General features: G+C 39.7%; 1 protein-coding gene across 3 annotated transcripts; it reads right to left on the reverse strand.

The window, feature by feature from the left end:
• Positions 1-27,627, reverse strand: GMEB1 (glucocorticoid modulatory element binding protein 1). 3 transcript variants are annotated; one of them, XM_074377032.1, is made up of 10 exons: positions 27,499-27,627; positions 21,464-21,621; positions 15,816-15,898; positions 14,999-15,123; positions 13,808-13,911; positions 11,681-11,838; positions 9,875-10,006; positions 8,736-8,873; positions 5,831-5,953; positions 1-3,015 (listed from the first exon to the last, which is right to left on the reverse strand). In XM_074377032.1, exons 2-10 carry the CDS (start codon positions 21,589-21,591, stop codon positions 2,315-2,317), a joined length of 1,692 nt encoding a protein of 563 aa, XP_074233133.1. In that variant the 5' UTR covers positions 21,592-21,621; positions 27,499-27,627; the 3' UTR covers positions 1-2,314. The 3 variants fall into 3 exon arrangements, with proteins under 3 accessions (XP_074233133.1, XP_074233132.1, XP_010946250.1); XM_074377031.1 differs by having other exon boundaries at positions 15,816-15,928; XM_010947948.3 differs by lacking the exon at positions 27,499-27,627 and adding an exon at positions 21,843-27,177 and having other exon boundaries at positions 15,816-15,928.

Consider the following 27,627-nt stretch of genomic DNA (forward strand, 5'->3'; position numbering starts at 1 on the left):
GACCAGGAAAAAAACAAAGCTCATGTATTTCCACCAGCTGGAATATTCAGACAGTGAAAGTAAACAGGCTCAGTCTTTAGGAAGCGATCTCTTGACTTTGGAAGCATGACATCACACTACTTTAAAGCACTACCAACATCTCTGATGACTCTGATGGAGGAAAGAAAGGAACCTGAGCTAGCATGTAGGTGTTCTCCAGGGCTCCTCCTGTGTCCTGAATTGGGCCTTTTGTCTCTGGGAAAGATAAGTGTACCTAAAAACCACAATAGGGATATGTGCCTTTCTAGGTTCCAGTAATAGTTTTAGGCTTACATAGAAATTTTGTTTTTGTTTATGTACCAACAGAAAACCTAGAGAAGCAAGAAATAAAAGCTACTTCCCTCACTAATGACATATAACAGGCCAAAGGTTTGTTCTAAGCTGATTGCTATGTCTATTAGATACTTTGAAAAGAAAAATAAAACCCGACAATTATAAAGCTGAAAACCACAACTGTATGGGGTTTAGAAATCTCACCCTTAAGGCTTTTAAGATTGACCCTCCCAAGTTAGAAGGCTTCTCTAGCTATCCACAGCCATCTGAGGGATGACAGGACGCAGATTTCACCTGCCTAACAACAGGGTTTCCAACATCTGTTGGAAGAAACTTGGCTTCAGGTGGTGCCTTCTTCGGATTAAAAAAAAAAAAAAAAAAAGGAAACTACAGGTCAAAGTTTTGCTTTTAATTAAAAAAACCAAAAACCAAAAACAACCCTCCCACTCTTAAGGTGTGTGCTTTCTCTTTTCTGACCTATTTTTCTTTTGTCTGCAGTTTCTATATTTCTCCTAGTGCAGTAAACAATGCAATCAAAGAAATAAAAACCAGGGTCCGCTCTTGCCCCAAACACTGAAGATGGTCAAAGAGAAGAAATCACAGCATGAAAAATGGGCCCAGCTCTAAATATACAAAAACATTAAAAGAGAAAAGAAAAAAAAAACAAAATAAACCCCCCAAGACATTATTATTGACATTCCTGGTACATTTCCTGTAATGTAATTTTGCAAACAATGCTTCTTTCCCAGAGAGTCCAGCTCGCTCAGGAGGAGACATCTACTTGGTGCCTCAGGATAGGCTAGGGTATTGAGTCTTCCCTGCTAAGCCTAAGGCTTTTTTTATGAGCTCAATATCTCACAGAAACATCTGTGGTATAAATGGCATAAATGAATCTAAAAGAGAATGAAGGCAGGCAGGCACCTGTCACTGTTGTCTGAATCAGCCAAAAAGCTGAAGAGCGTGGGATCCAGGAGACACATGCTATAAACCATTGAGGGATGGAGGGTAGAACAAGAGGAAGCACCAAATGAGTGAATGCATTTGGTTCCAAAGCCAAAAAAGGGCCCCACCAAAAAGGGCAGTTGGTCTGGATGAGGAACTCCCTTGCTCCTGGAGTCATGCAATAAAAATGATGGCCTTGGAGCCCCACCCCCAGAACCAGAGCAACGTATGCCACATCACACAGTTTGCAAATGAATGGACTAATCCCAGTTTAGGAGGGTAAGTGTTCTGACAAAGTAGGGGGCAAGGTGAGCTTGAATCCCAAAACACAGCTGTGACATTTCTGGATTTCTACTTCTGCCAAGCCACAGGCCCCTGCTGCTGCTTGCTCTGTGGAAATGTACCCTTTTGCTTATGACTGGCCTTGCCTCAAAATGGCACCCATGGTGGTAACCCTCAGAGATATCAAGAGGCATCAGTTGCACTTCTGGAAGTGAGATAATTTCCTTGCCCCATCCTGGCCAAAGCACTTCCCTTTTTAAGCTGCTGCTATGCTACCTTCCCCTCCCAGCAGGGTTCAACTTACTTTTGTGTGAGAGTTTTCATTGGCCTCTGAGGGCCCTTTCCAGGATACAAAATAAAGTATCCTTCTGCATCCACATGTGAGTGCTTTGCCTTCTAATGTCAAATCTGTGTTCCAGAGTTTGGTCAATGTAACTTTATGAGAATAAAAACACATGCATACAGACTAGCCTGGAAAGGGCTTTCTGGATAGGGTTTCTGGTTATCTTGATGTCTCTACTAAAAGAAATAGCTTTCTTGCTTTAAGAGGATTAGGACATTGAGTGACCTACTCTCAACTTCTGGAAGGGCAGCTTGTTTTTGTCCATTTTTCAATGAGGGAGTGGAAGGGACCCAACATGTTCAGTTACAACAACGAGATTTTGTTTAAAAAAAAAAAAAAAGGATCCTATGTGGAAATGAGTGGGACAATGATAAAAATAAACAAATAATTAAAAATTCCAAACCGAAACATATCTCCTGGCCCCCAGATCCCCAGTCAGTCCTCCAAGACCACAATCTCCACATTGTGGACTTGATGCTGGTGTTCTTCCATCTCAGCCACAACTTTCTCCTCAGTCCTCAGCTCTGTCTCCAAAATGACTGCTTTGCCCTCAGTGTCCTCAGCCTCTGGGTCTGGGGCTGGGTCAATTTCAATGATGGTCTGCCCATCCTCTGAGGTGCTTTCAACAGCCTGGATTGCTGAGGTCAGGCCGGACTCCATGGCCACCAGCTCTACAGGGCTCACCATGGTGGTCATGTTGCCCAGGGTACTCCCATCCTGCATGGCGGTGGAGCTTAGCAGTGCTAAGCTAGACGAAGGGTGGATGGTCACTGTGTCTGGTGAGCTGCTCTTGGCAGAGGAGACCACTGTGGCATAACGGAAGAGCTGAGGGCCAGAAGGCAGTGTGTGGACAGTCACAGGACTGGAGCCCTGGCTGAGGGTGGCCACTGGAATATTGCCCATGGAAAATGACTGACCCACTGGGGTGATGGTGATGGGTGAGATGACGGTGAACTGAGGCTGCTGGACAGGAGGAGAAGGGCTCAGGACTGTGGTGGAGGCTGGCCGCTGGAGCCGGGGCCTTTTGGGAGGCTTAGGAGTGCTCACAGGCATCAGTACTACATTTTGAACCGTCTGGGATTTCAGCCTGTGATCCTGAGCTTGCTTCTTCTGCTCTTCCAACTGGCGTTCCAAGTCTATGGAAAAAAGACAGACTTTGTGTGGAAGGAAGTATAATCTTGGGAACAGTAAACTGGGAGTGACTCCTTCTGGAGTCTTGTTCTGGTTTTGCCACTATGTAGCCTCAGGCAGTCACTTCATTGTTTTCAAGAAGAAACTAGACTGGATGATCTTTAAACTCCCTCCATAATTACATTTCATTGTGTGATTATAGGCAGGGCAACGATTCAGAATCTTTTCAGGCTGTGATCCTACTATAGCTCAACTCCAGAAGCTCCTGTGGCATTTTGTCACCTACCACCAAAGTGTAAACCAAAGAAGTTTCCAGTTGGTCTAGCAGCTTACATATGCTCTGCCTGGGTCTACAGATGAAAATATCTGCACAATCCCTTTGCAACTGCCATAGACCTACAAAGGAGCTACAATGGCCACTCCGATAAACAGTGATTTACAAACCATCCTTCAGGGTAGGATCACCTGCTAGTGACCTGGATGGCTTTCACCTCATTAGCCTCAGAGAAGGCTAGACAAAGTTATAGAGGAAGTCCCTAAGAATTACAGAACTGAAGGAGGTCTTAGAGGTCTAACATATTTGTTTTGACAGAGATCCAGAGAGGTAAAGTGACTTACTTAAGGTCAGAGAGCATAAGCCAAAATAAGTCTTCTGATGGCCAACTTGGTGGCTTTTCCACCCCAATACACCTACCACTATCCCTCTCCCAAATGTCCAATCCAACCTTGATGACCACTGGTGAATCTGGTTCTACACCGGAAATTCTCTGTTGCTTAGTACCTGATAAACATCCAATAAGTAACCAATTACACCTGTAGAGCACTTTGCTCCCTGTGGAACACCAAGAGCAAGTCAATTCCTTGCTTGGAATAAAAGAAGTAGGTAGGGTAAAGAACACATTCATACACCAGAAATTGACAAAACATTGTAAACTGACTATATTTCAATTCTCTCTCTCTCTATATATATAAAACAAAAAAAAACCACATTCAAAAATTTTAAAACACTGCCTTTTAAGGTTATAAAACACTGTATTTTTTCCATCTTCAGCAATAGTCAAAGAAATGTGAACCTAAGCAAGATACCAATTAAATCTATAATTTTTAGAAAGTTAAATCAGGGTTGATGGGTTCAAACTTGTAAATCGGTATAAGCTTCTTGGAAATTTGACAATAGGTCACAAAAACCCAACAACAAATTATCAATATCATTTACCTCAAGCTTAGTCCCGTGAAGTAGTTTAAAAGGACTTTTTAAAAAAAGTTATATTCATAAAAGTTCACTGCAACGAAATAAGCTACTGAGAAAAATCTGGAAATTTAAATTCATCCCTGGGAGAATGTGTAGGTAACGTACTATGTAGCAACTTGGAAAAATATTAGCATGTCATAGTGAAAAAGTAAAAAACAAAACTTTATGTATACTATGACTATAATTAAAATAATACAGACAAGGAACCAGAAGCCTACATTTCTAACAAAAAACATTTTTCAGATGGTGTAAAGTTTCAAGGTGGAAGACAGCACTGGACTATGAATAAGAAGACAGAGTTCTGCTCTGGGCTTCACTGTCAAGTAGTGATGTGGTCCCAGGCAAATCATTTATCCTCTCTGTGCCTCTATTGGGTTATCTGTAAAATAAGGATAAGAGCCTATAATATTCCTAGAAGGATCAAATGAAAATGGGCATCTCCAAGAATACTTGGTAAACTGAATTTAAAATATAAACTGGGTATAAAAATAAGTTAAAAACAAAACAAAACAAAAAGCAAAAGTTAAAAACAACCTAAATTGTTCTCTTACCAAATGAGCTTTCTTGCCTTTTGCCTTCATGACTGACTATTATAATATATTCTATAGCATTCAAAGAATGATAATCTACACTTTTAACTTGTTTTGTATCTTTCACCTACCTTACCTCCTCCAAAAGCTTCTCTTTGATTCTTTCTGGGTATAAGTGATAACTCCCTTCATTCCATCACCATACCTGCTATATGCCTCTGTTAAAAAGTTGACTACTTTCTGTACTTATTTGTAAGTCTGCTTTCCCTTGAGTTCCTTGAAAGTTCTCAAGAGACTGAGGCGGTCTTATTCAACATTATATCTCTAAAACATAGTTTAGAGACCAGCAAAATGTAAGTACTTATTAAAATAAGTTAAATTACCCATGTGCTCATAATTTCTGATTACCAGAAATAATGAAGGAAGTGCTAAATGTGTATCTATCTAAAGACTCAGTATTAATGTAAAAAAGACAAAGGCCAATTTTTTTCTTCTGCCACTTATAGTACTGGATTAATAGAGCAATCTAGCAGATATCTTAATCTTCCAAAGTATAGAAGGAGGACCCTGTTGCTAGCTTTCTTTTCTTTTCGTTTTTGCCTCCTCTGCTTCCCACCACTCCACCTCACCTGGGGCTGTGTACAAAGAAAAAGCTAAATCTGATACTATGTGAACTGAAAAAAAGAGAGATAGAAAGAGAGACAGAGAGAGAAGGAAGGAGGGAGGGAGAGAGGAAGGAGGGAAGGAGGGGGGAGGGAGGGAGAGAAGGAAGGAGGGAAAAAGGGAGGGGAGGAGGGAGGAAGGGAGGGAAGGAAAGAGGGAGAGAAGGAGGGAGGGAGGGAAGCAGGGAGAGAAGGAAGGAAGGAGGGAAGGAGGAAGGGAGAGAAGTAGGGAGAGAAGAAGGTAGGGAAAGTGGGAGGGAAGAAGGGAGGGAGGGAAGGAAGGAGCAAGCCAGTCCCCACAGAAGTCAACAAAGAAATGGCAAGACTCAAGGATATTAGTATAATATCAGCTAAGAAGAGAGAGAAGTTTACATACCTGTCAGAGTATAGAGAAACTGCTCTTCTCCCTGCTCTACTTGGCTCCTTCTGTTGTCCAAAACCTTCTTGACCGTGTCCATTAGGCCAAATGTATGTGCTACGTTGTTGAGAACAGCAGCATCTATTTAAAACAAAAGACATGTCTGTTGAGTTAAAACAGAAATGTACCACCAACTCCCTACTGTGCTGCTTATAAATACAAAACAATCCAGAAACTAGAATATTAATTGTATTTTTAAAAAATTTTAACAAAGTATTACATATGTAATTAAGTTTCATTAATTATTATATCTTTATACATTTTTCCATACAAGTAAATACAAAAATAAGGCGGAAAAAAATCTTGCATCTGGTTATAGGTTCTGACTTTTGGTTTAGAAAACATGGTCATTGTACTAGATAGAGCTAAATTTGAACTTCAGTTTTGATGTTTCCTCCTGTCTGTATGACCTGGGGTGAATCATTTCACTCCTCTGTTTTCTTATCAGAAACAAATGGGACTAATAATACTTACTCTGCAGGATAGATATGAAGACTAGAAATACCATATTTCAAGTGCTAAAAATGGGGACTGACATGCAATATTATTATTAATAGTATTATCTTTGTTCCTCTCTACACAAAACTTTGTGAAAGAACTGTCAGTAACTGTGGTCATTACTTCCCTAACTCAGACCACTTCTCTGCCTACAACTCTCTTCCACAATCATCATGACCAGTTCCACGGTTTTAAATATCATGGACATGTTAAGAACTCACATGTAGATCTCCAGCCCTGACCTCTTTCCTGCATTCCAGATTCATACTTCTGTTGAGCTGAATGACATCTCCATTTGAAGGCCTCATAAGCATTTCATTTTAACAAGTCAAAAAGCAATTCTGATTTCCTCTCTCAGTGGTTTTCATCACAGGAAACAGTATCAAAACTCATAGCTCAGACCAAAAATATATGAGTCATTGTGAATTTCTTTCTTTTTCACCCTATACCTAATCCATCAGTTCTGCATTCAAAATACATCCCCAATATGATCACTTCTTCCTAGGTCTACACTACCCATTTCTAATCCATGCTACCATCATCTCTTGTCAAAAGTCTCCCAACTGGTCTTCTTGTTTCAACTCTTGCTCCATATAATCTATTCTCCCCACAGCAATCACACTGATCTTTTAAAAATATAAATAAATCTGATTACTTCACTCCTCAAAATCACTATAATGGCTTACCATCACTTTAAAATAAAACCCAAAGTTCTGACCAAAGCTTATCTAAACTGTCCCTTCTGTTCCTCTCCAAACTCATCACTTTCTCCACTGCCTCACTCCACTGCAGCCACACTGGTGCTTCAGTAATTCTTTGAACCCACCAGGCTCATTGCCATTCAAGATGTTTGTTCCCCTTGACTGAAATGTTCCTTGTCCCAGCTTGCCACATGGCTAGCTCCTTCAATTCAGGTCTCTACTCAAATGCCATCTCCTTAGAGAGGGCTTCCTTGACCACCCTTGTCTAAAATAGTCACTCCTGCTTTCTACACTATTTACCTTTTTTAATTCCAGTAAAAAAAAAAAAAAAGGATTTTGCTGTAAAGCTTGTTTTAAGTGTATTTACATAATGTACAAGTTATAGATGCAATAAGACACAACTAACAAATCTAAGTAAAAACTCATTAAATGCACAAGCTTATGAGATCTCATCATGACCCTTTTTATATCAGATGATTATTACATCATTTTACACTGTGCACAATAGCAAGTACCCTGTAAGTACTGACACTGAGGAACAGCTTAAGTGCACACAATAGTTCTGAAAGCCTTAAACTAACAGAATATAAGAACTGTCTAAAACCAGGTGGATTTCTCCAATTTTCAGACCCCATGTATCTATCTATTTATATCTATATCTAAGAGAGAGAGAGATTGCTTTCTGGAACCATTTACAGAGGCAAAAATTACCTGTGGAAAAAGCACTGCCAGACCTGAGTTCAAAACTATTTATGTAACACAACATTGTAAATCAACTAAACTTCAATTAAAAAAACCCCAAAAAACCTAGTTATGCTAAAAACAGAGCTACCATATACGATCCAACAATCCCACTCCTAGGCATATATCCAGAAAAGACAAAAACTCTAATTCAAAAAGATAAATGCACCCCAATGTTCATAGCAGCACTATTTACAATAGCAAAGATGTGGAAGTAACCTAACGGTCCAACAACAGATGAATGGATAAAGAAGTTGTGGTATATATATTCAAAGGAATATTACTCAGCCATAAAAAGAATGAAATACTGCCATTTGCAGCAATATGGATGGTCCTAGAGAATATCACACTAAGTGAAGTAAGTCAGACAAAGACAAATATTATATCACTTACATGTAGAATCTAAAAAATAATACAAATGAATTTACTTGCAAAACAGAAACAGACTCACAGACATAGAAAACAAACTTATGGTTACCAAAGGGAAGGGGGAGGGATAAATTAGGAGTATGGGGTTAACAAATACAAACTATTATATATAAAATAGACAGGCAATAAGGACTTACTGTATAGAACAGGGAACTATACTCAAAATCTTATAGTAACATATAATGGAAGATAATCTGAAAAAATATATATAGCTATAACTAAATCACTCTGCTATACACCTGAAACTAATACAATATTGTCAATCAACTATACCTCAATAAAAAAAATATTTTACAATACCAAAAAAAAAAAAAAAAAAAAAAAAACCTAGTTATGAACTTTGGATAGTAACTTAACTTTTATAAGCCTCAGTTTTCTAATCTGTAAAGTGGGGATAATAATACTTTATTTCAGTGTTTCATGAGGCTAATGGGATCTGCTACAGTTGTTACTCTTCAATAAATGACCATTATTGTCAGGATTAGTGCATTTACCTGTGACCTGGAAGGGAGCCTGGATGAGCCGCTGCTGAACTCCCCTGAGTAGCTCCTCTATTTCCTTCTGTATATTGCAGACAACCTCTTCCATCAGTCCTACATCAGCTATTCCTTTCCAAAACATCAAAGTGTCCTCTGGCAAAACAGGGGTAAGACAGAGGGTAAACAAGGGATGCTACATATACTAGGCACATTTCTACAATGTTAAATTCAAAATTATTTCCGTTTGAAATGATTTCTTGTTGGGCTACTTCTGGGAAAAGAAAAGAAGCTTTTGGAACACTAGCTGCCTCCCTGAATTGGTACCTTAATTATCTGGGCTCGTCAGCAAAACAGGGACTTATGATAATTGTCTCAATTCGTCATGGCTCTGGCTTCAGGGAACAGGTATCTTCCTCCAATAAAAATATTAAAACACTAAATAAATAAATACTAAAATATTCAGTTAAACAATTTAATTTAAAATTAAATAATATTTTACATTTTAAAGTTAAATAATAATGACATTAAATTAAAGATATACTCCCTCTAATCCTATACTTAGAAAACCAAAAAACAAAACAAAACAAAAACAGTTGAATAGGTGGTTATAAGCTCCCTGAGGGCAGAGGCTATGTCTCTTCATCTATCTAGATCTAGCAACAGTACCAGCTAAAAATAGGCAGCAATAAATATTTGTTAAATGAATTAATGAATGGAGGATGATGTGATGCTTCTCTTGGTCCTTTCTAAGTGAATTATCATTAATCACCATCCTCTACATCACCCACTACCTAGTTTTTTCTTCTAACATCTTGCAGCTTGGTTTTTTCTAAGAAATGTGCCAAAGTTGGAATCAGTGTGACAGGATAAAAAGCTTGGACTCCAGAGTTAAACAGCTGAATTCAACTCTGGCACTTATTAGTTGTATAACTACTCTTACACAAGTTGCTGAACCTTTTTGAATCTCAATTTCTTCATAAAATGTGACTCTGCAGGGCTATTGCACGTTTTAGAATAAGATGTTTGCAGCTATACTTAGCATTAACATGCATAAGAAAAACCAGCACAAGTAACTGAGGCCTTCTGTGTCTATAACCATAATGGTGATAAGAGTTACAAAACCCTACAAGATATCTGAGCCCCACAGAAAGTACCTGAAATTTCCTCAGGGTCTTTCTTCGTGCCCTCCTCCGTGGCCATGGTGACAGCAGCAGTGAGAGCCGAGTTCCATTCCAGTCCTGCCTCTTCCATGCTCTCTTCTGAGATGGCAATCTGTGTGATGCTACCTAAAAGCAGTCCATTAGAGGTAAGGCCAGTGAATTTCATGAAAAAGACACAGCTATCCTCTATCTCATACAGCCAGAGACCCTGTTACTTTGCCTTTCTGGCCCTTTGCCTGCATTAAAAACTAGAATCCTAGGTAAGCCAGGACGAATATTGGATTTTTTCAAAGAACCTGTCTTGCCAAAGAAAAGGCTTTCTTCTTACTCTGAATAGAAAGTGAAAGAAAACCTATAAAATCACAAAAGAGCAATCTGCTTTCTGAGCAGTTATGTTTTTGAAAGAGACTGACGGTGGGTATGATAGCCAGGTTACCTGCCCTAGACTTAGTGAGGATGAGGAGGCCCTGAAATAATTTAAAAGAAAAGTGTGATGTTTAGTCAAGAGCCCTACTACCAACCATCTAGAGTATCTGAAGTTGCAATAACTTACCTATCAGCCTATGTAAGAGAAAGCAAGACTAACGAGACCAAAAAAATTAGGTAAGAGATCCGTGCATAGCAGGTTCGCAGAGGAAAAAATTTTTGCTATCGTTTTTAAATGAAGATTTTAAACAAAGAGAATTAAGGAAAATCAAACTGATCTAGACAGAAATATAGACAAGTGTGTACTCTCCACACTGGAGAATATCAATAATCAAGAAAACAAGTATTATCAATATGGATAATCAAGTAAAGAAGTTTTGATCAAATAAAAAGGAAGTAAAGTTATGTTATTCATAAAGAGGAAAATGGCAGCAAAAAAAAAGGTAAATAATTTCACAGCATTTTTCACTTTTCAAGTGAAAGTGTCACATGACCAAAAATTCAAATTGCTAGATATTTTACACTTTCATGAAAGCAACTTAGGTTCTAAGAGATTTGGCTTCTACTCTCCCAGCAGTTACCAAAGAGTTTTAGGGCTGACCAAGAGAAATCTCAAGAGGCCATTTAAAAAAAAATAAAAAGAACTTCTCTTATACCTTTTAGCATTCTTGTGACTCTGTCAGGCATATTTATACGTCTTTTGGAAGTAGCTAAGACATAGTCTATCTAAGAATCTTAGCTGTGCTAAGTCTCCAGCTGGACTAAATGAATCCTTAATTATAACCTCACAGGGCTATATCTTTCCTAGAGATGAGCAGAGAGCTCTAGTCCCAAGCTCAACAGTGCCAAAGTTCAGTGTGTGCCCATCCTAACTCATATGTGAGGAAGCTTCAGCTTGGTTATCTGAATTCCTTCCAGGCAGAACTGTTTGAGCCTTACAGCAGAGTCTCCAGAATCCAGCCGGGCCAACGATACATTGTCTTTGACACATCTCAGTTCAACAGCTGAAAACCATTCACCATTCTAATTCAACTTCCTGCCTTGATCACTAGTAGAGCTAAGGATTTTCAAAACAATCTGATTTCAAAGATAAGCCAAGTGGCACGAAAGTGAGACCGTTAAATAAGCATTATATGAACCATCTTTCTAATGTTTATCAGGCATTGTAATCAAAAAGCAAGAAAGAAGGTTAGGCCAATAGGAATCATTTGAGAGAATACCAAATTTTTTTCTAAAGCATGGACTCCCACCCAAGATTACTATACCTTACATCAATGCTCATGAGAATTAAAATCAAGAAACACAAAGGAGAAATGAGGAGAAAAGTGTTACTGAAAAACACAGTGGGTTTTCAGGTGGTTTCCTACCCCCTACCATCAGCCGAAGTGGGTGTCTGCACCACACTTGTCTGCTGTCCTGGCACTGGAGCTCTTGCACTGCTGATCAGAAGATCAAATTTGGTGCTTCTGCAGGTATTGGAGCAAACCTTGTCATGCTGGTAAAAATCAATCTGCCCAGAGTCCATCATTTTCCTGTGCAAAGGGAGACAAAATGTACCAGTTCAGCCTGCATTTTGTCTAGAGGGGACAAACAGAAACAAAGTTGCTGAAACTAGTCTGTAGATAAGTGAAGCCTAATGGTATTAAAAATCATTGGATTGCAAAAATTCTAATTGGGACTATAAAATTTTCCCTAGTCCTGCCCACATTTACAAATACTCTTCTTCCCTCTCTAGTCTACTTACTATGAGTACTCTCTTTTATTTCTGGTTATCACTAAGTTTTAGATATATACTCCTGACAACACCTAAGTTTCCCCATGTAATCTCATTGAAACCAAACCCAAAAGGAGAAATGACAGCTCACATCCCAACACAGGTGAGAAATGCCACAGGGGAATGAGAATTCTGTGATAAGATTCTGATATATCAGTACTTGTAGACCAGCAAGCTCAGTTGCCACTTCTGGAGACATAAAACTTCAGCATATTTCTTTCCTTAAAAAAAGTAAATAAAAGATAACTCTCCTATAAATACAGAGCAAAGTTGATTATACTAAACTCTCCTATAAAATGTCCTTATAACTGTATTCACAAGACATTGTTATTACAGGCCATGAGAAAAACCAGAGGGTATTTTAATTACAGTAAACGCTGTGTTACAATGTTACGTGGCTTTCACTAAAGATTTTTTAGGCACTCTGAGTCCTTTTTACATTTGGGGAAAGTTGGCATATGCTTGTTTTTTTTGGCAAATAAAACAAGCCAAGAACAACAAAAAAGAAAGTTAAATGTATTAAACCTCAATTTCAACTACTAATTTCTACTTACAAATCATCTGGAATGCACTAAAAAAATTATGTCTCTGACTATAAAAATAATATGCGAAGAAAAAAATTAACATTTTATGTGGAAAATATAGAAAACTATAAAGAAAACAGCTATTCTTTAAAGAAATCTCCAACACAGAGATAACATCAACATTTCAGCATACTTCCTCCTACTAAATTTTACTTACATATGTGTGTATTTTTTAAAACAACAAAAATCACATTGACGATTGATATTACATATTTCGTTTTCTTTCTTACTTCATAAGCATTTTTCCACGTAAAAACTCTTTAAAAATATTTTAACGACCACATAACACCCCATAGTATATACTCATATACATTGAGATGAGCCATAATTTACTTTAGATATACTTTGACTGTATATTAAAGCAGACTGTAATTTTCTCCGTAATAATGTTGCAGTGAACCTCTTTATGCTTGAATGCCTACAAGCTCTATAGATTTTTCTTAAGACAGATTCCCTTAAAAGATGAAGACAAAGGGCAAGAAATTTTTAAGGCTCTTGATACATGTTCTGTGGTGCACTTTTAATTCTTGACCATATTTAAAAATTTTCTTTCAATAGGTGAGTGTTCAAGGAAAACTACTAATGTTAATTTTCACCAGAGGGGAAATAATTACAAGAATAAAGTTACTGCATAGAGAGATGGGGGTGAGGATATTATACATTCTAAAGTTTATTTCTGTGGTACAATGGTGGCAAGGATTGCATTGCTGGGCATAATTGTTACTCATGAACAGCACCCTTCTACTTTACCAGATTATCCCAGGATTTGTCGGTCAGCCTACATCTTCATGGTTGTCACGCTTTCTCAGCACCAGGCTTAGCTTTGCCTATGCTTAGTGATCTCAAGCAGGACTGTCACTTATTCCTGAGATTCTCTGCCCAGAGAGGATCCTACCCAACATCTTGACATCAGAAAAATTTGCCCTAGATGCTGGGAAGAGTCAATTTAATTCAATCTTCCTTCTCTCACAGGGGTTTTAAGAACAAGTTGATAAAGGTCAAGTAATACATGGATTGCTCAAGTCAATCCTTCAGACAGAATAAAAATTCAAATTAAAGAGAAAAGACTAGATTCTCTGGATTTTACCATGATTTAGTGCCCCCAAGTCAGTTGAAAGGTATGAGCTTGCTATTAGAGCTCACCTGAGCATGATGCCACCCAGACGAATAGCTCTCTTCCAGTCCTTCAGGGTGGACTTGCCAGCCAGATGAACAAAATGCTTGGGGCTGATCAACTGATCATTGAACTAATGTAAAAAGAAAAGTCCATAATAATCCAATGTCAATTTAGGCAGGCCAAGAGGGAAAGAAAGAGATAACTCTACTTGTTATATACTAAAAACACCCGGATAACAAGTCATAGCCTTGTACTCTCCATTCTCCTGCCCTATTGTGCCAGAGAAGATGATCCTTCTCTGGGCACAGTGCCCTGTCCTGGTACAAAGCTACAGAAGACATGAAGAGGTTCAGAGATTAATATACTGATTAGCATCTAAAATCCATTTATGCCCTGAATCAAGCAGGTGGGTCCAATGTTACAAAGGTTGTTAAAATAAACTTAAGTACTCTATCCAGCTCTAATGTCAAGATTCAGGATGTGGCAGAGTAAATCTGGTAGAAACCAACAGCACTGCAGAGTGTTGAAACTCTAATCCTCACTGATTCTAGGATGATGCCACTGATGGTGAGTATCATCTATGGGTACAGCTGTGGCCACCAAGAGACAGAAAAAGCAATTATTTCCACATTGTGCTATCATGAAGATTATTTATTTTTATCAATAGTAATTTTTTTAAACATTTTTTATTGAGTTAGTCATTTTACAATGTTGTAGTAGTAATTTTCAATAAACTCTACCCAAATGCACATCAGTGTAAGGCATTTTATGTATATTATCTCTTTTCATCTTCTAGCAGCCTTACAGTGTGTCTATCTGTATAATTATTTGTATTTTGACACATGAGTCTCTGAAATATTAAATAACTTGCTCAAGGTCACCCAGGTAGTCAGTGATAGAGATGGGACTCCATTCATTCCTTCATTCAACAAATATTTACTGGTAAATATGCCAAACACTATTCTAGGTGCTAAGGATACACTGGTGAACAAGCCCAACAAATTCTCAGCTCTCAAAGCAATTGTATTCTGGTGGGACTTCAATCCAGGTCAATTTTACTCCAAAGTCCTTACATTTTTCTATTGTGACACAAAGGGATTATAGACACAAAATTCAAAACACTGATATGGTGAAAGAGAGAGAAGAGGCATTGAAACCATATCCTTTGAAAAGAAGGAGCCCCAATGTTGGCCCCAGCAAGGAGAAAAAACAATTACCTTGACACACTTTACATTTATTCCTGGACATACAAACTTCTTCCAAAGGAGAATGGCTTTGCTCTCCCCACAAGTTATGGGGTAAGCAATTTCCATATCCTCATTTGCTTCTATGGTGCTTGCATCTGAAAATGGAAAAAATAGTAGTCATTTATCAAACACTCTTCCCCAAAGCTTAATTCAAAACCTCTAGTCTCCTGGTTCCTCTGAGGGGCTAACAGTTCATATCATTTAGGAGTCTTCTGAAAGAAGTCTGGCGTAACAGCTTTCTTACCAAGCTCCAACTATGTGCCAGACACGGGGTTATGTGCTTTTATAGGCTTAATCTTATTTAGTTATAAAAACAATCCCATGAGGCAATGATTGTTTCCTAAGTATACAAGTGGAACTCAGAAAGGTGAAGTGACGTTCCCAAGGACACATAGCTTGTGTGAGAAACTGGGATTCAAGGTCAGGTTTGTCTAATGTCAGACAGAGTTTCTTTTCAGTTTATTTCCACTGACTGCCTTCCAATCAACACCTCATCAGTCCTCATCAGCAACTTATTTAATGACAGGGATCAACCTTGAGGCTCCAATTTCTCTGAGGGATTTTTATAGGTGAAAAATATTTTCAGCAACCCTAGCAAATTGATGTTAAATGTCAGAGACGGCCCTAGCGTCTTAGTGGTGTCTCTAGATTTGCCACCATCAAATTAACAGCAACAACACTGGTAGGGCATACTGGGTGGGAAGGGGAGGGCAATAAGGCACAAAAGGCAAGAAATCTCAACCAAGGAAGCTAAGGTCAAAAGTACTAGAACAGCACAAAGACTTACCAATCCCTTCTTCAATTTTATGTATCGTGTGAGTTTCTACTGCCACAACTGCTGTGTTGTTCTCGGACCCAGTTTCATAAATCCTGTTGTAAAAGTGTCCATCGATAAACAAACTATATAAATCATGAAAAAATTAATATTCACAACATGGGGTTAAGAAATTTGTTTTAATCTATCTCAAAAGGAATAAAATAATACACTTTACAACTCTATGTTAGTGCTCTGACCAGCTCCCCATTGCATTTAAATTCCAAGTTGCCCAGGACTGCTGAGCAGCTACCATGGAAATAAATCAACAGCTTTCCTCATCTCAAGAAAAGTCCCTCTTGCTACTGTGTTGACACTGCCACTTGCTACTATTTTACACCAGACTTTTCCCTTCCTAACTTTAAATGCTCATGACATAAAGTGTTACTTCATGCATAAGATTAAGTCATATTACATAATTATCCTAAAAGTAGTAGTGCTAGACAATTCAAGCCAGAAAGGACCTGCTGACCACAGAAGTTGATGTCCATTGTTGGAATCTAGGCATTTCAGCCATTTTTACACTTTAGAATTTTGTAAGGCACCATAAAAAAACAATTGTCATGAGTAGAGACTAGTAAAAAAAAAAAAAAAGTAAAAAAGAGATTATGCCCAGAGTAACTAGTAGCAACTAGAGGTACCACTTCAGGGAAATCTCTCTCCAAAATGTTTCTACCTGCTAAGAAATGGGCTCAGATAACCTAACATGATACACTGACATCTTCTGTTTAATTTCCATAATAAACCTAATGTGTTAATTATTGCATGTTATAACTGCCTGAATAATCTCCTTTGCATCAGTGATTACCCACCCCCATGGTGACACCTCTAGCACAGAACTCCCTTTTGAATTCCACACCAGGACACAGTTAAATGCTAAATAAATACCTCGGGATGTCCCATAGGACTTTGTTGAATTCATTATGTATAAAATGAGCAAGTTCTCCTTCCTCTCCCACTTTCCAAACTACTCTTCTTCCTATACTCCCCATCCTTGTTAATGGCACCACCCAGCACATAAGCACATACTAGACAAGCCTGGGGATTACACTAGATTTCTCCCTTTTCCTCCTCCTCAACTCCCACACAGTCAGTCACCAAATCCTGCCAGATGCATCTCTTTTAACACTAGCCACCCTCTCTGTCTCTATCCCCACTGCTACAGCCTTAACACAGCTGTATCATCTCTAGTCCAAACTGGTCTTGCATCTACCTGATCTTCTATATTCCTGCCAGAGTGACCACCTAACACCCTCCCTAAAACCCTTCAAGAACCCTCCCCTTGTAGCTAAAATAAAGCCCCAAATCCTTAATATGATATTTAAGTCCCTCCAAGATCTGGCCCGTGATTTCAACTCACATCAAACCCCACCTGGCAATCCACGCCCCAATCATACCAAACTATTTATAGTTCCCAAAATTGCCATCTTCTTTTACACCATCTAACTTTGTTCCTCTCCCTCTTCCCAGAACATCCTTCCCCATCTGTTTGTTTTTTCTTTTTTTAATGAATAGCCTCCATGATGCTTCTCCTTCCATTTCAATCCACCAGCATAATCACCCATTGCCTCCTTTGTGATCCAACTGTACTTTAGGCTTTTGTCACAGCAACTGTAACACTTAATACTGTATACTTGTTTACCTCTCTGTTTCCCCTTGGGCATAGTCTAAGAAGTCCCTGAGAGCAGAGATTATGTTTATTCATTTATTCAATTTTTTATGGCTGGCATGTTATATACTAACTGGAACAAGGCAAAGTATCCAATAAATGACTGGTCAATGAACTAGGAATGTGATAAACATGAGAAACCACCGCTTCAGGTAAGTTTGGTAAACTCATTCTAATTTCACTAATATGTGCAAAATCCTTTAAAAGAATAAATTCTTGTTTATACATAATTTCAACAACCAGTAAATTGCACCTGGGGTGGGGAAGTAAGGACACAGTCTATATTTTTATGAGCAAACAAGGTTTTATCAGGGAAAAATTTTGTAAAGTAACTCAGGATAGTGATGGATTTAGCCTAATTCTCTGTACCTACTACAACTATAGTCTAAATTCGTAAAATATGGGCGGAGCCCAGTGGGGCGGGGGGCAGGGCAACCTAGAGCACCTCAGGCGTGAGGGTCCCCACTTTCCCAGCGCGGCTGCCGGGTCAGGGGTCCTGGGGGGCCCGAGGGGGAGCCGGGATATGCTTGCCTCCCTGCTCAAGGACCGGGGTACCAGGCTTCTGGAATTCATTATAAATGCACCACAAATGATAAACGGTTAACTTGAAAAAAAAAATCATAAAATATGTTCAAAATGTTAAGGCACTGTAAGATACTGAGATGCCATTTGAAACATCAAAGGAAGGAAAACTATGTTTACTACAGCTCTGACGTTAAGTCTACATTATTATATTCTAATTCTCTGAAAACTGAAAATTCACATATAGTTAAGTTCTTTTTATCCAGAATGTTAAGGAAAGACATTCTGATTAATTGAATATTGGATTATTACATAAACTAAGGGATACCCTACTGATCTGAAAGAGTTTATAATCTTCCTAAGGCCTAAACTTTCTACCAGGGAAGGATATGAGCACGAAAGGGAAGGAAGGGCCACTACTCCTCAAATTAAACAATTCCATTCAGCACACTGAGTAAATTTATATAGTACTAAAATCACCAATCCCTGATCCCACTGTTAAAAACTCTTATTATGAATCCAAAATGAAATGGAAAGGCAAGAATGGTAATGGAATCTTAGTACCTTCACTCCTCCTGAGAACTTGTTAAGTATGTTATAAGGTTTTATTTCGAAAAGTTAACAACCATCTTTTTTCCTTTTAGAGGAAGCATATGTTGAACAAGTCTATGCTGAAAAGCTCCCAGAATTAAAAGTTTTCTTAGTATCTTAGCACCTCAGTATCTGTTTTTAAAAAAAGTTGAATGTGGACATATTTTAAAGCCAATCTAATATTATTATAAAAGTATCATCTTATACAAGGTATCAGGTTCTATGTATTCATACTAGACTGTTACCAGACACTCTACTTTTGTTTCATAATATACTCCTGAAAATGCATATATGATGACTATTTGATAAAGTATAAAATGCCATATATGTAAAAGCTAAAAAGATGGATGAGAGGAATTATACGCTGAAGTCTAAAAATACTTATAAAAAACCCCTAATTATTTCTCGTCTTGTGAATATAATTTTGACCACTGTATTCCCAGCAATTCATACATATTCTTTCATTGTTTCTTTCCTTACACTTGAATTGCAGCCAATCAGGTTAAGTGTGATGAGACTGATGACTGTCACCTGATGGTTTCCAACTTTGTCTCAAGTATATTAAACTTCTGAGACCTGTACATCTTATCAATAGTCAATGTTTTTGTTCCCTGCTCATTTTTTATAAAATGAGACTAAAATGCAATAAAATACTCAAATTAGACTAGAGAAATCAACTGATAAGCATCTCAAAAGGCAATACCTCAAAATGTTTATTCACTAGCTCATATACTAAAATTTGGTGAACAATGGATTGGGGAGTCAATATATGTTGTACAAAGATACCTACACCTACTCAAGCAATGAGAGGTTTCTGGAAAAGGCAATATCATTTAGAAAGAAAAAGAGACAAACAAAAGAAAAGTAAGTGGAACTAAATCTTCAAAGTAATTCTCTAAATAGAAGTGTTTGCTGTCTCTACCAGGGATAGGATAAGTGACAACTGGAGTTCTTTAGGAAAGACAGAAGTGATCACTCCATGAGAAAATAAAGCTACCAAGAACAAAAGAAACTGCCCTTTAATTCTTCTTGATGTTACCCTACCTCAAAAGGTAACAACTATAAGTATGTGTATGTATATCAAATGAAATTCCCAAACAAGTAAATCTGAATAAGCTTGCATAATCTGTTGGTGCCAATAAAAATTTAAACCACTCTACATACTATATGTCGGGTATTATTTATATCAACTTTCCCTTACAGAGCTTAGACTATTTCCTTTTTGCTTAACAATATCCAGAAATGTCACCAAACTATGGTTATATTTTAAAATCTAAAAAGAGGAAGTCCTTATCTTTTACAGATACATACTAATGACTAGGATTTGCTTCATAAAATTCAAGAGTGGGTAGATGCAGAGATGAAATAAGACTGACCATGTGTTATAACTGCTGAAGCTGGGTGACAGAGACTTACATGGGGGTTCATTATCATATTTTCTTTATCTGGGGATGTATTTGAAATTTCCTATACTAAAAAGTTTCTTAAATTACCAAGAGAGGTTAACTGTCTTCCTCCAGCAATGTTTAAGACAAGGTATATTACTTAGTAGAATGGGATTCAATTACAGTCCTCCCTTGGTATCAGTGGGGGGATTGGTTCCAGGACACCCCCACAAATACCAAAATCCACTGATGTTCAAGACCCTTATAAAGTGGCATAGTATTTGCTTATAATATATGCACATTCTTCCATATACTTTAAGTCATCTCTAGATTACTTATCTCATACAATTTAAATACTATGCAAATAGTTGCCTGTGTGTGGCAAAATTCAATTTTACTTTTTAGGAATGTTCTGTTTTTGGTTTTTTTTAATATTTTACATCCAAGGTGGTTGAATCTGTGCATGCGGAACCTGCAGATACAGAGGGCTGATATATGTTTGCCCAAGAACACTTCTGATGCTGTGAAGAATCTTTCATACAGTCCCCAAGATAAAAATAACTACCCCCTTTCTCTCTGTAGATCTAATTCCTATTTAATCTTCAAGACAATTTTAAAATCTTTTTTGTTGTTGTTGTTGTTTCAGTTTTTTTGTTTGTTTTGGGAGAGGGGTAATTAGGTTTGTTTGTTTGATTGTTTGTTTGTTTGTTTGAACAGAGGTATGGGGGATTGAACCCAAGACCTCATGCCTGCTAAGCAAGGCACATGCTCTATCACTGAGCTACACCCTGCCCCCAAGACTGTTTTAAAATCTTATCTCTTCTTTCAAATTCATAGTGGTCCTCTGAATTCAAAAGCATGTCCTAACCATGCCATTTGGCACTAGGATTTTGCCATGTAAGTGATCTCTTTATTCACATTTATGTATTTTTGGTTTGCACAACTAGATTGCAAGCTCCATGATGGTGGGAACCATGTGCTTTATTTCTTCCAACACCTTTGTAATACATTGTATAATGGTAGGTAGTTGATATATATATATATATTTTGATAGACTAAGCTTGATAATTTGCCCATCCATGAGGGACCAGAGAACGTCTGCCAGGATTACTTTTATAGTTGCCTTGCCTAATCTCCTCTGACTCTAACTACACTGTCTTTTGGTAAGCATGTACCAGGACCTTGTGCTAAACAGTGTGGATAAATAAGATGAAAGAACCATGTAACTTACTTTCAAGGAACTCAGCGGAGAAGGGGAAGAGAGACAAGGACATGGCAAATTGTTGTAATAAGTATTAAATGACAAATACAGCACACAATACTTATAGAGATGAAAACAGCTCTGAGAGATTGAGGTTGAATGTTCCATTGTGCTAGGCCACCTTAAAGTTATAACTTCCCCGCTCTTTAAACCTCCCCAGTTTTTCTGAGTATCTAAATCTCTAGTCACTTACCCTTGTTGCACAGGCTGTAACTGCAAGATCACTTGAGTTTTAGTGTCTTCAGGGTTCTCCCCTTCATTTCCTTCAGTGGGTACCACAACCACATCCCCCACTGGGACACTCACTTCTGCATTAGCCATCTTTCACATGAAGTCAGATAGCTGTGACTGCTGTCAGAAACAAGAAGCACCAGTAACTTTGGTTTGAAAAGATGGCAACCACAGGAGAGGAACACTAAGATAATAACTATTAATTCCAAGGGCATCTTGGAGATCAGAGTCCTCTGAAAAGGATGGGAACTGTGAGAAGGGGCTGACATAGGTTCTGATCTTTCCAGAAATACCTTAGTACTCACTTGCTACTGTAGGTTTTCTTAGTATATGTGACTCACCCAGTGGTGTGCTGGAGCCAGCTCTATCAGCTCCTGAGAACTGACTGTGCACATTTCTTCCCAACTCCAAGTTTACTGACATCAAATTGGGCAGCACAAAATCAGTGATGCTGGAAGTATATACACCATAGAAGCTGGCAAGCACTACAAATCAGGGTATTTTTTTCTTCTAGAGAGCTGGTTTACAGCACAGCACCAGTTCCATCTCCAACAGTAAGTGCCTAGAAAGTAAGAATCATCTATTTTCTTGGCAACCAGCCATTACACCTCATCAAGTGCATTGTCCTTTGAGTTCTTAATAAGTATCTGCTGGCTAACTAAACTAAGCTCAAGGGAAGAGAAAGATGATTTGCATTGTGTGGTTGTTTAATAAATGCTGAATCCAATTGTATGACCTCTAGGGACATCTTACTACCTCTTTGCCTCAGACTGAATGGAGATATGATCTTGCCTGACATCTCCCTTGCAGAGCTGTTGGGGAAACTACTGTCCAGCACCACAGAGTAACTCAGAGAATTATCTCAATCTTAATGAAAACTCAGAGGGCCCCAAGATACTCTGCAGTGTTAGTCTTCACAGTTGAAAAGAGTCATTTTAGAGATTATAGATAAGAGCACTGTATTTACTTAGATATTCGAGTACTTAAAGATGATTAGGACTGTGCTGAACTGTGTGTAGACTCACAATGGGTGCGAGTTTGAATATGTAACTGGTACTCAGACAACTGCTTCCACATCTCATCTCTGCCACAGCAATTCTTTGCCTACACCACACACACTTAAACATAGCACTCAAAGTCTCCCTCATTTGGCCCCCAAATTTTTTTCCCAGTTTTATCTGCAACTATAATACCCCAAGAATCTTAAGTTCCAGCCATGCCAACTTCCTACTGAATTCTGAACAAATAATACGTACTTTCAGGTTTCTGTACCTTTGTTATTCCATAAGCCCCAAACTCCTTTCTTCCTCATCTCCTCCTCCCTTTGAGGCTCAGTTCAAAAGCTCACTCCTCCACAAATCCACTGCCAAACCATTTTCCTTTCTGCAGTACCTCAGTACCTGGCCTGCAGTTCTCCTCTGGAGTTTATCACGCTGTGCCTTGCATCGCAGGTAACTAAACAGACATCTACCTTCATAGCTGCACTGTACACTCTGCGAGGGCAGGTGCTGCTTATCTAAAAATCTTGCCTCCCACAGCCCTGCTATTCACACTGATATATGTTGGTTCAAACAATTCTTGTTTGTACTTGACCTAGTTAATATTCCTCATATCTGACTTAGACTTCTGCTCTTATGATTCTCACATTCAAACCCTTTTTCCTTAATTCAACACTTCTTATATCCAAAAGCCTCTTAAAATATCTTGTAGGCACCTTAAACTGAACTCCCGTTTCCTTTCAAACCTGCTCCTTTGTTTCCTGCCTCAGTTAATGGCACTACCCTCCACCCTTTTTCTCAAGCCAGAAACTAAGTAGATATTTTTAACTCCTCTTTCTAAATTCACCACATCCTATCCATTCTATCCCCTGTGTATCTCATTTAACCAACCCCCTACTCTCCAGCTGCCACCACCACATTCTGAGCACACACTGTTACCTGGATTTTTCCAGCTGCTTCTCACCACTACCCTAAATCTCTGGTCTTGCTGGACAATCCATTATCTACAGAGCAAAATGATCTTACTAAAGGCAATTTCCCCCACTTAAAAATCCTTCAGTGCGTTCCCTTTGCTGTTAGAATAAAGTGCAAACACCTTAATGTGGCTTACAGAGCCCTCTGAATCTGTCCCCCACCCACCTTGCTAGTCTCATTTCCCATAGTTTTTCCTCTCACTTTGTAGGCTCCTGCCATTGCATTTTTTCCAATTTCTCAACCGTGCCATATTTCCTCACCTGAGCCTTCACACTTGTTTGCTCTATGTGGAATTCTCTTTTCCTTCCTCTTCGGCTAGTCACTGCTAAACTTTTGTGACTTATTTAAAACATCACTTCCTCAGAGAGGCCGTCTGTGACTTCTCTGACTAGATCTGAGTGGTATTCTTGCTCCCTCAGCGCCTGCAGCACCCTTGTCACAACCATCATCCCACTCTGTCAACCTCTCCCCACCGGACCACATCCTGGGAGAGCAAGGATAGCTCTTCTTTTCCAACAGGCTCCTCCATGCTAACTCAGTGCTCAGGACACACACGTGTAATAAATAGTTTCCAAATATCAGACTTCTAGTTACAAAACCACCTATCTAAAACTTTCTAAGAAGACCTGGTACATAGCAGGTATATAATAAATTTTTGTGCAATGAGTGACTCACCTTACCCTAAAATACTTCTAGAAGTTTCTACGTTTTTAACTTAGGGAATATAAATTTGCTCAGGCTAAGCTGCCTTGCTTATTGCCCATCACTATGGCCAGTTCAGCAAGAATTTATTGCATCTCTACTACACATCACACAGAATTAGGGCCCTTGGACATAAAAAGGGATAGTTATCAGCTCATAAGGAATAGTATCGGCTCATAAGGAACTATGGAAGGGAAAGAGATGCATGACATTGTCACATGCTAGAGAAAATTGCAAGATATTACAATACACAATCTGAACTTCTGTGAATTAAAGGTTTAAAGCTAGGGGGTAGAAAAAAGAATCAATGGACTGGGTTTGGCTGGCTGCCAGCAGTAAAACTAAAATGATTAGGACCCTTGAGTCTAGAAGCCAATAAAGGATATGATGTAGCATAAAAATGCTATCAAATCCTAGGATAATTGAACCAACAGATATCTTCAAAGCTTGAAGCATAAAAATGTAGGGTGAATTTAAATAACCACATCTAACACGTGTTGAACAACTTGTTTGCTGTCAGGGACTATTCTGTTACTTAATAAATTTAAAAGATGTAATACTTCAGCATGTATCAATCGTAGTGAATTTATTATTCCAAAAAGTGGTTTAAATGTTAAAAAATTAATAGCTTAGATAAATTAATGAGTTAGAGGAGCAGAATTAGACGGATGCTTCTAGTTTCAACCTTCTACCTTAAGGCTGAGTCCTCTCTACAACACCCTTCATAAGTGGTTGACTTCTTGATTAATACGTTCCTCAATAGAAACTCATATTTTACTCCTTACCCCTCCCACACCTTGGAACTGAAGAGGAATGTTCTGGCTGCTTCTCTAACCTTCTGAGAGTTTATCAGAGATGATTATAATCATTCACAATGTCTCCCAGTGTCAGTTAGAGACACAGGTCTGATCCAACATGGCAATTCTTACATTCTTTGGAGAAGCAAGTTTGGGTTGAATACCTCTTATTACCCTAAATACAATATTCCTAGCAAGTAACCTGAACCAGCTCTGCAGACTACACTGGCTAATTGCAAGGTCATCTCTTTGAGCTGAATGTAAACTGAAAAGAAGCTCTTGTTTATAGCAACAAAAACTCCTAAGGCAAGATGAGTTGCTCTTTTGGGTATTTTATGGAATGAGCCTAGAGTATTCATTGTGGAATCACACAACATTCTGTAATTCTAGTACACACATAAAAGAAATACGTCAAATCTATGTGAAAAGGGAGAATTATTTGTAGTATAAGACTCCTTGAAAATAAGCACATGACTAGTCACATAAACTATTGAGAAATGAAAGAAGTGACATATGACCTACTCTGGATTAAACTCATTTTGTGTCCCCCAGTTTAAATATGGCAAGATGTAAGCACAAATGCCACACAATCATTTGAGCATCAGAGTTGGTAGCTGAAAAGGAATAATAGAAATACCAGATATTCTGAAATTTTCTAACCCCAAAATGCATTTATTCTATATTGTAATTTTTGTAGACTGTGTAGACTGTTCTTAAGAAATTTCCAAGTTAAAATTTTATTGAGGCCAAAACTCCTTGATTTTTTATTTTTTTTTTCCTTCTTTATTCCTTCTTATGTATTTAGTAGGTGATCAAGGGTGCTACTAGATGTAATGAAGCCAACAAGATCACTACACAGGGCCACTGTAAGGGAAATATCCAGAGCAAACGAAGTTTGGGATAAATCACAAATTGGTAACTACTATGTAGGTGTTTGGAGAAGCAACAGCATAAAAGGGTTTTCTATAGTCGAGGGGACTTCAGCTTAGGACAAGATCAAAATATGGCCCAAACCAAACCAATGAAGTTGAGTACAAGTTAGCTATTAAATATGTTTGTTGAAGTAAATATGAGTAAGTGGTTGACTAGCAACTAATGAAAAAGTCATCTAGTCAGTAGACATTAAATATACATGATTGGTAAAAAGCTGACTAATCAGGGGAGTCGGTCCAAACATTTAATGGAAAAGTCCCCCCAAAGCACTTTGGTAACCATTAGCAGAGGCAAACCAACCCTTCTGTGAGACTACAATTATCTGATCCTTTCCTTAGTCCTCCCGGTTAAGGTAGAAAACCCCACTTTTTGGTTCTCCTAAACAGACTCGAGTCAAAGCCCCTTTTGTGTGTGTTGGGATGTGTTTTTTAATCTTGAGAGGAGAATGCAGGTCTCCACCTGCTCCTTTGAGAACTAAGCTCTCTCATGATCCCCAGGTCAAGACTTGAGCTGCCTTAGTCTGGGTGGATCACACTCCAGGATTCTCAAGTAAGAGTCTGCCCTCACCTTTCCTGCCCCTCAGTGAGGAGACACCAGGCCAATTCCCCTGTCATTTCATAAAGAAGGAGTACTCTTCTCTTTGGTCCTCAAAAACATGGGTTTCCCTACCCCCTGACATACCAGATTACCCTGTTCTCTACTTATAATATCAGGAGGTACTCAAATCTCTAATTTATTCCCTCACAGATCTGGACCCTTTCCATTCCTTCCTCTGGAGACTCAGGTGTCGTCTTTATTGCCCTCTCGTCTCGGGGAGGGCAAGGCCTGCTAGCTTCCCTCAGGAGCCCTTCTTCTTTGTCCCCTGTTCCCATCATCCAGACCTGTCACCAAGCCTTGGGGGAAACACCTGCCTCTTTTCCCCTGAACTGAATAGCCGAGGCCTCTAAGGCGCCCCCGAGTGAAGCCTGGAGCCTCCTTTCCTCAGCAGAACCCACTCGCTGCTCTTACAGCTCCTCCGCCAAGGCTCCGAGGGGTCCTCCTGGGCAGGCAGCGGACTTCCTTCACCTTTAGCCCCCCTTTCACCACCTCTCGACCCCGAGTGACCCAGGCCTCTCCCCAGCTCCTCATCGAAGGGCCTGTTGCTCCCCTGATCTCGCCTGGGGGGATACCCCAGGATCCCCGGACCCCTCGCCGAGGTCCTGGGCGTCCGGGCCTCTCAGTCCAGAGTCGCTCCGGCCCCTCGGCCGAGGACTTCCGGGCCCCCCCCAGTGCCGGGCTCGCCGGCCCCCGCCGCTCTCGGCCGGGGGCCGGACCCGGGCGGCGCGGCCGGCCGCGCTGGGGGCGGCCCGGCTGCTCGGGCGGACCCAGCGGCAGCGTCCCCCCACCCCCCCGCGGCGCCGCGACGTCCGCTCGCTCCCCGGCGGCGGCGGCGGCACGCACAGGGCGTGGGGAGGCGCCCGCGGAGGCAGCAGCCCCCCGCCCCCTGCGCGCCCGCCCGCCCTCGCCGGCCGCCGCGCGGCCCCCGCGCCCGCCCCCCCGCCCCCACCCCACCCCGCGCCCGCGCCCGCGCGCCCACCCCTCCCCCTCCTCACCGTCTCCGTCGGGCGGGCGGGCGGCGAGCGGCCAGGGCGGGCGGGCGACGGAGCATGCGCAGAGGCCGCCACGGCCGCTACCGCCACCGCCGCCGCCAGGCCGGGCTTCAACACTTCCGGCCGCCGCCG

The sequence above is a fragment of the Camelus bactrianus genome, chromosome 13 (assembly GCF_048773025.1).
Source record: "Camelus bactrianus isolate YW-2024 breed Bactrian camel chromosome 13, ASM4877302v1, whole genome shotgun sequence".
Classification (NCBI taxonomy): domain Eukaryota; kingdom Metazoa; phylum Chordata; class Mammalia; order Artiodactyla; family Camelidae; genus Camelus; species Camelus bactrianus.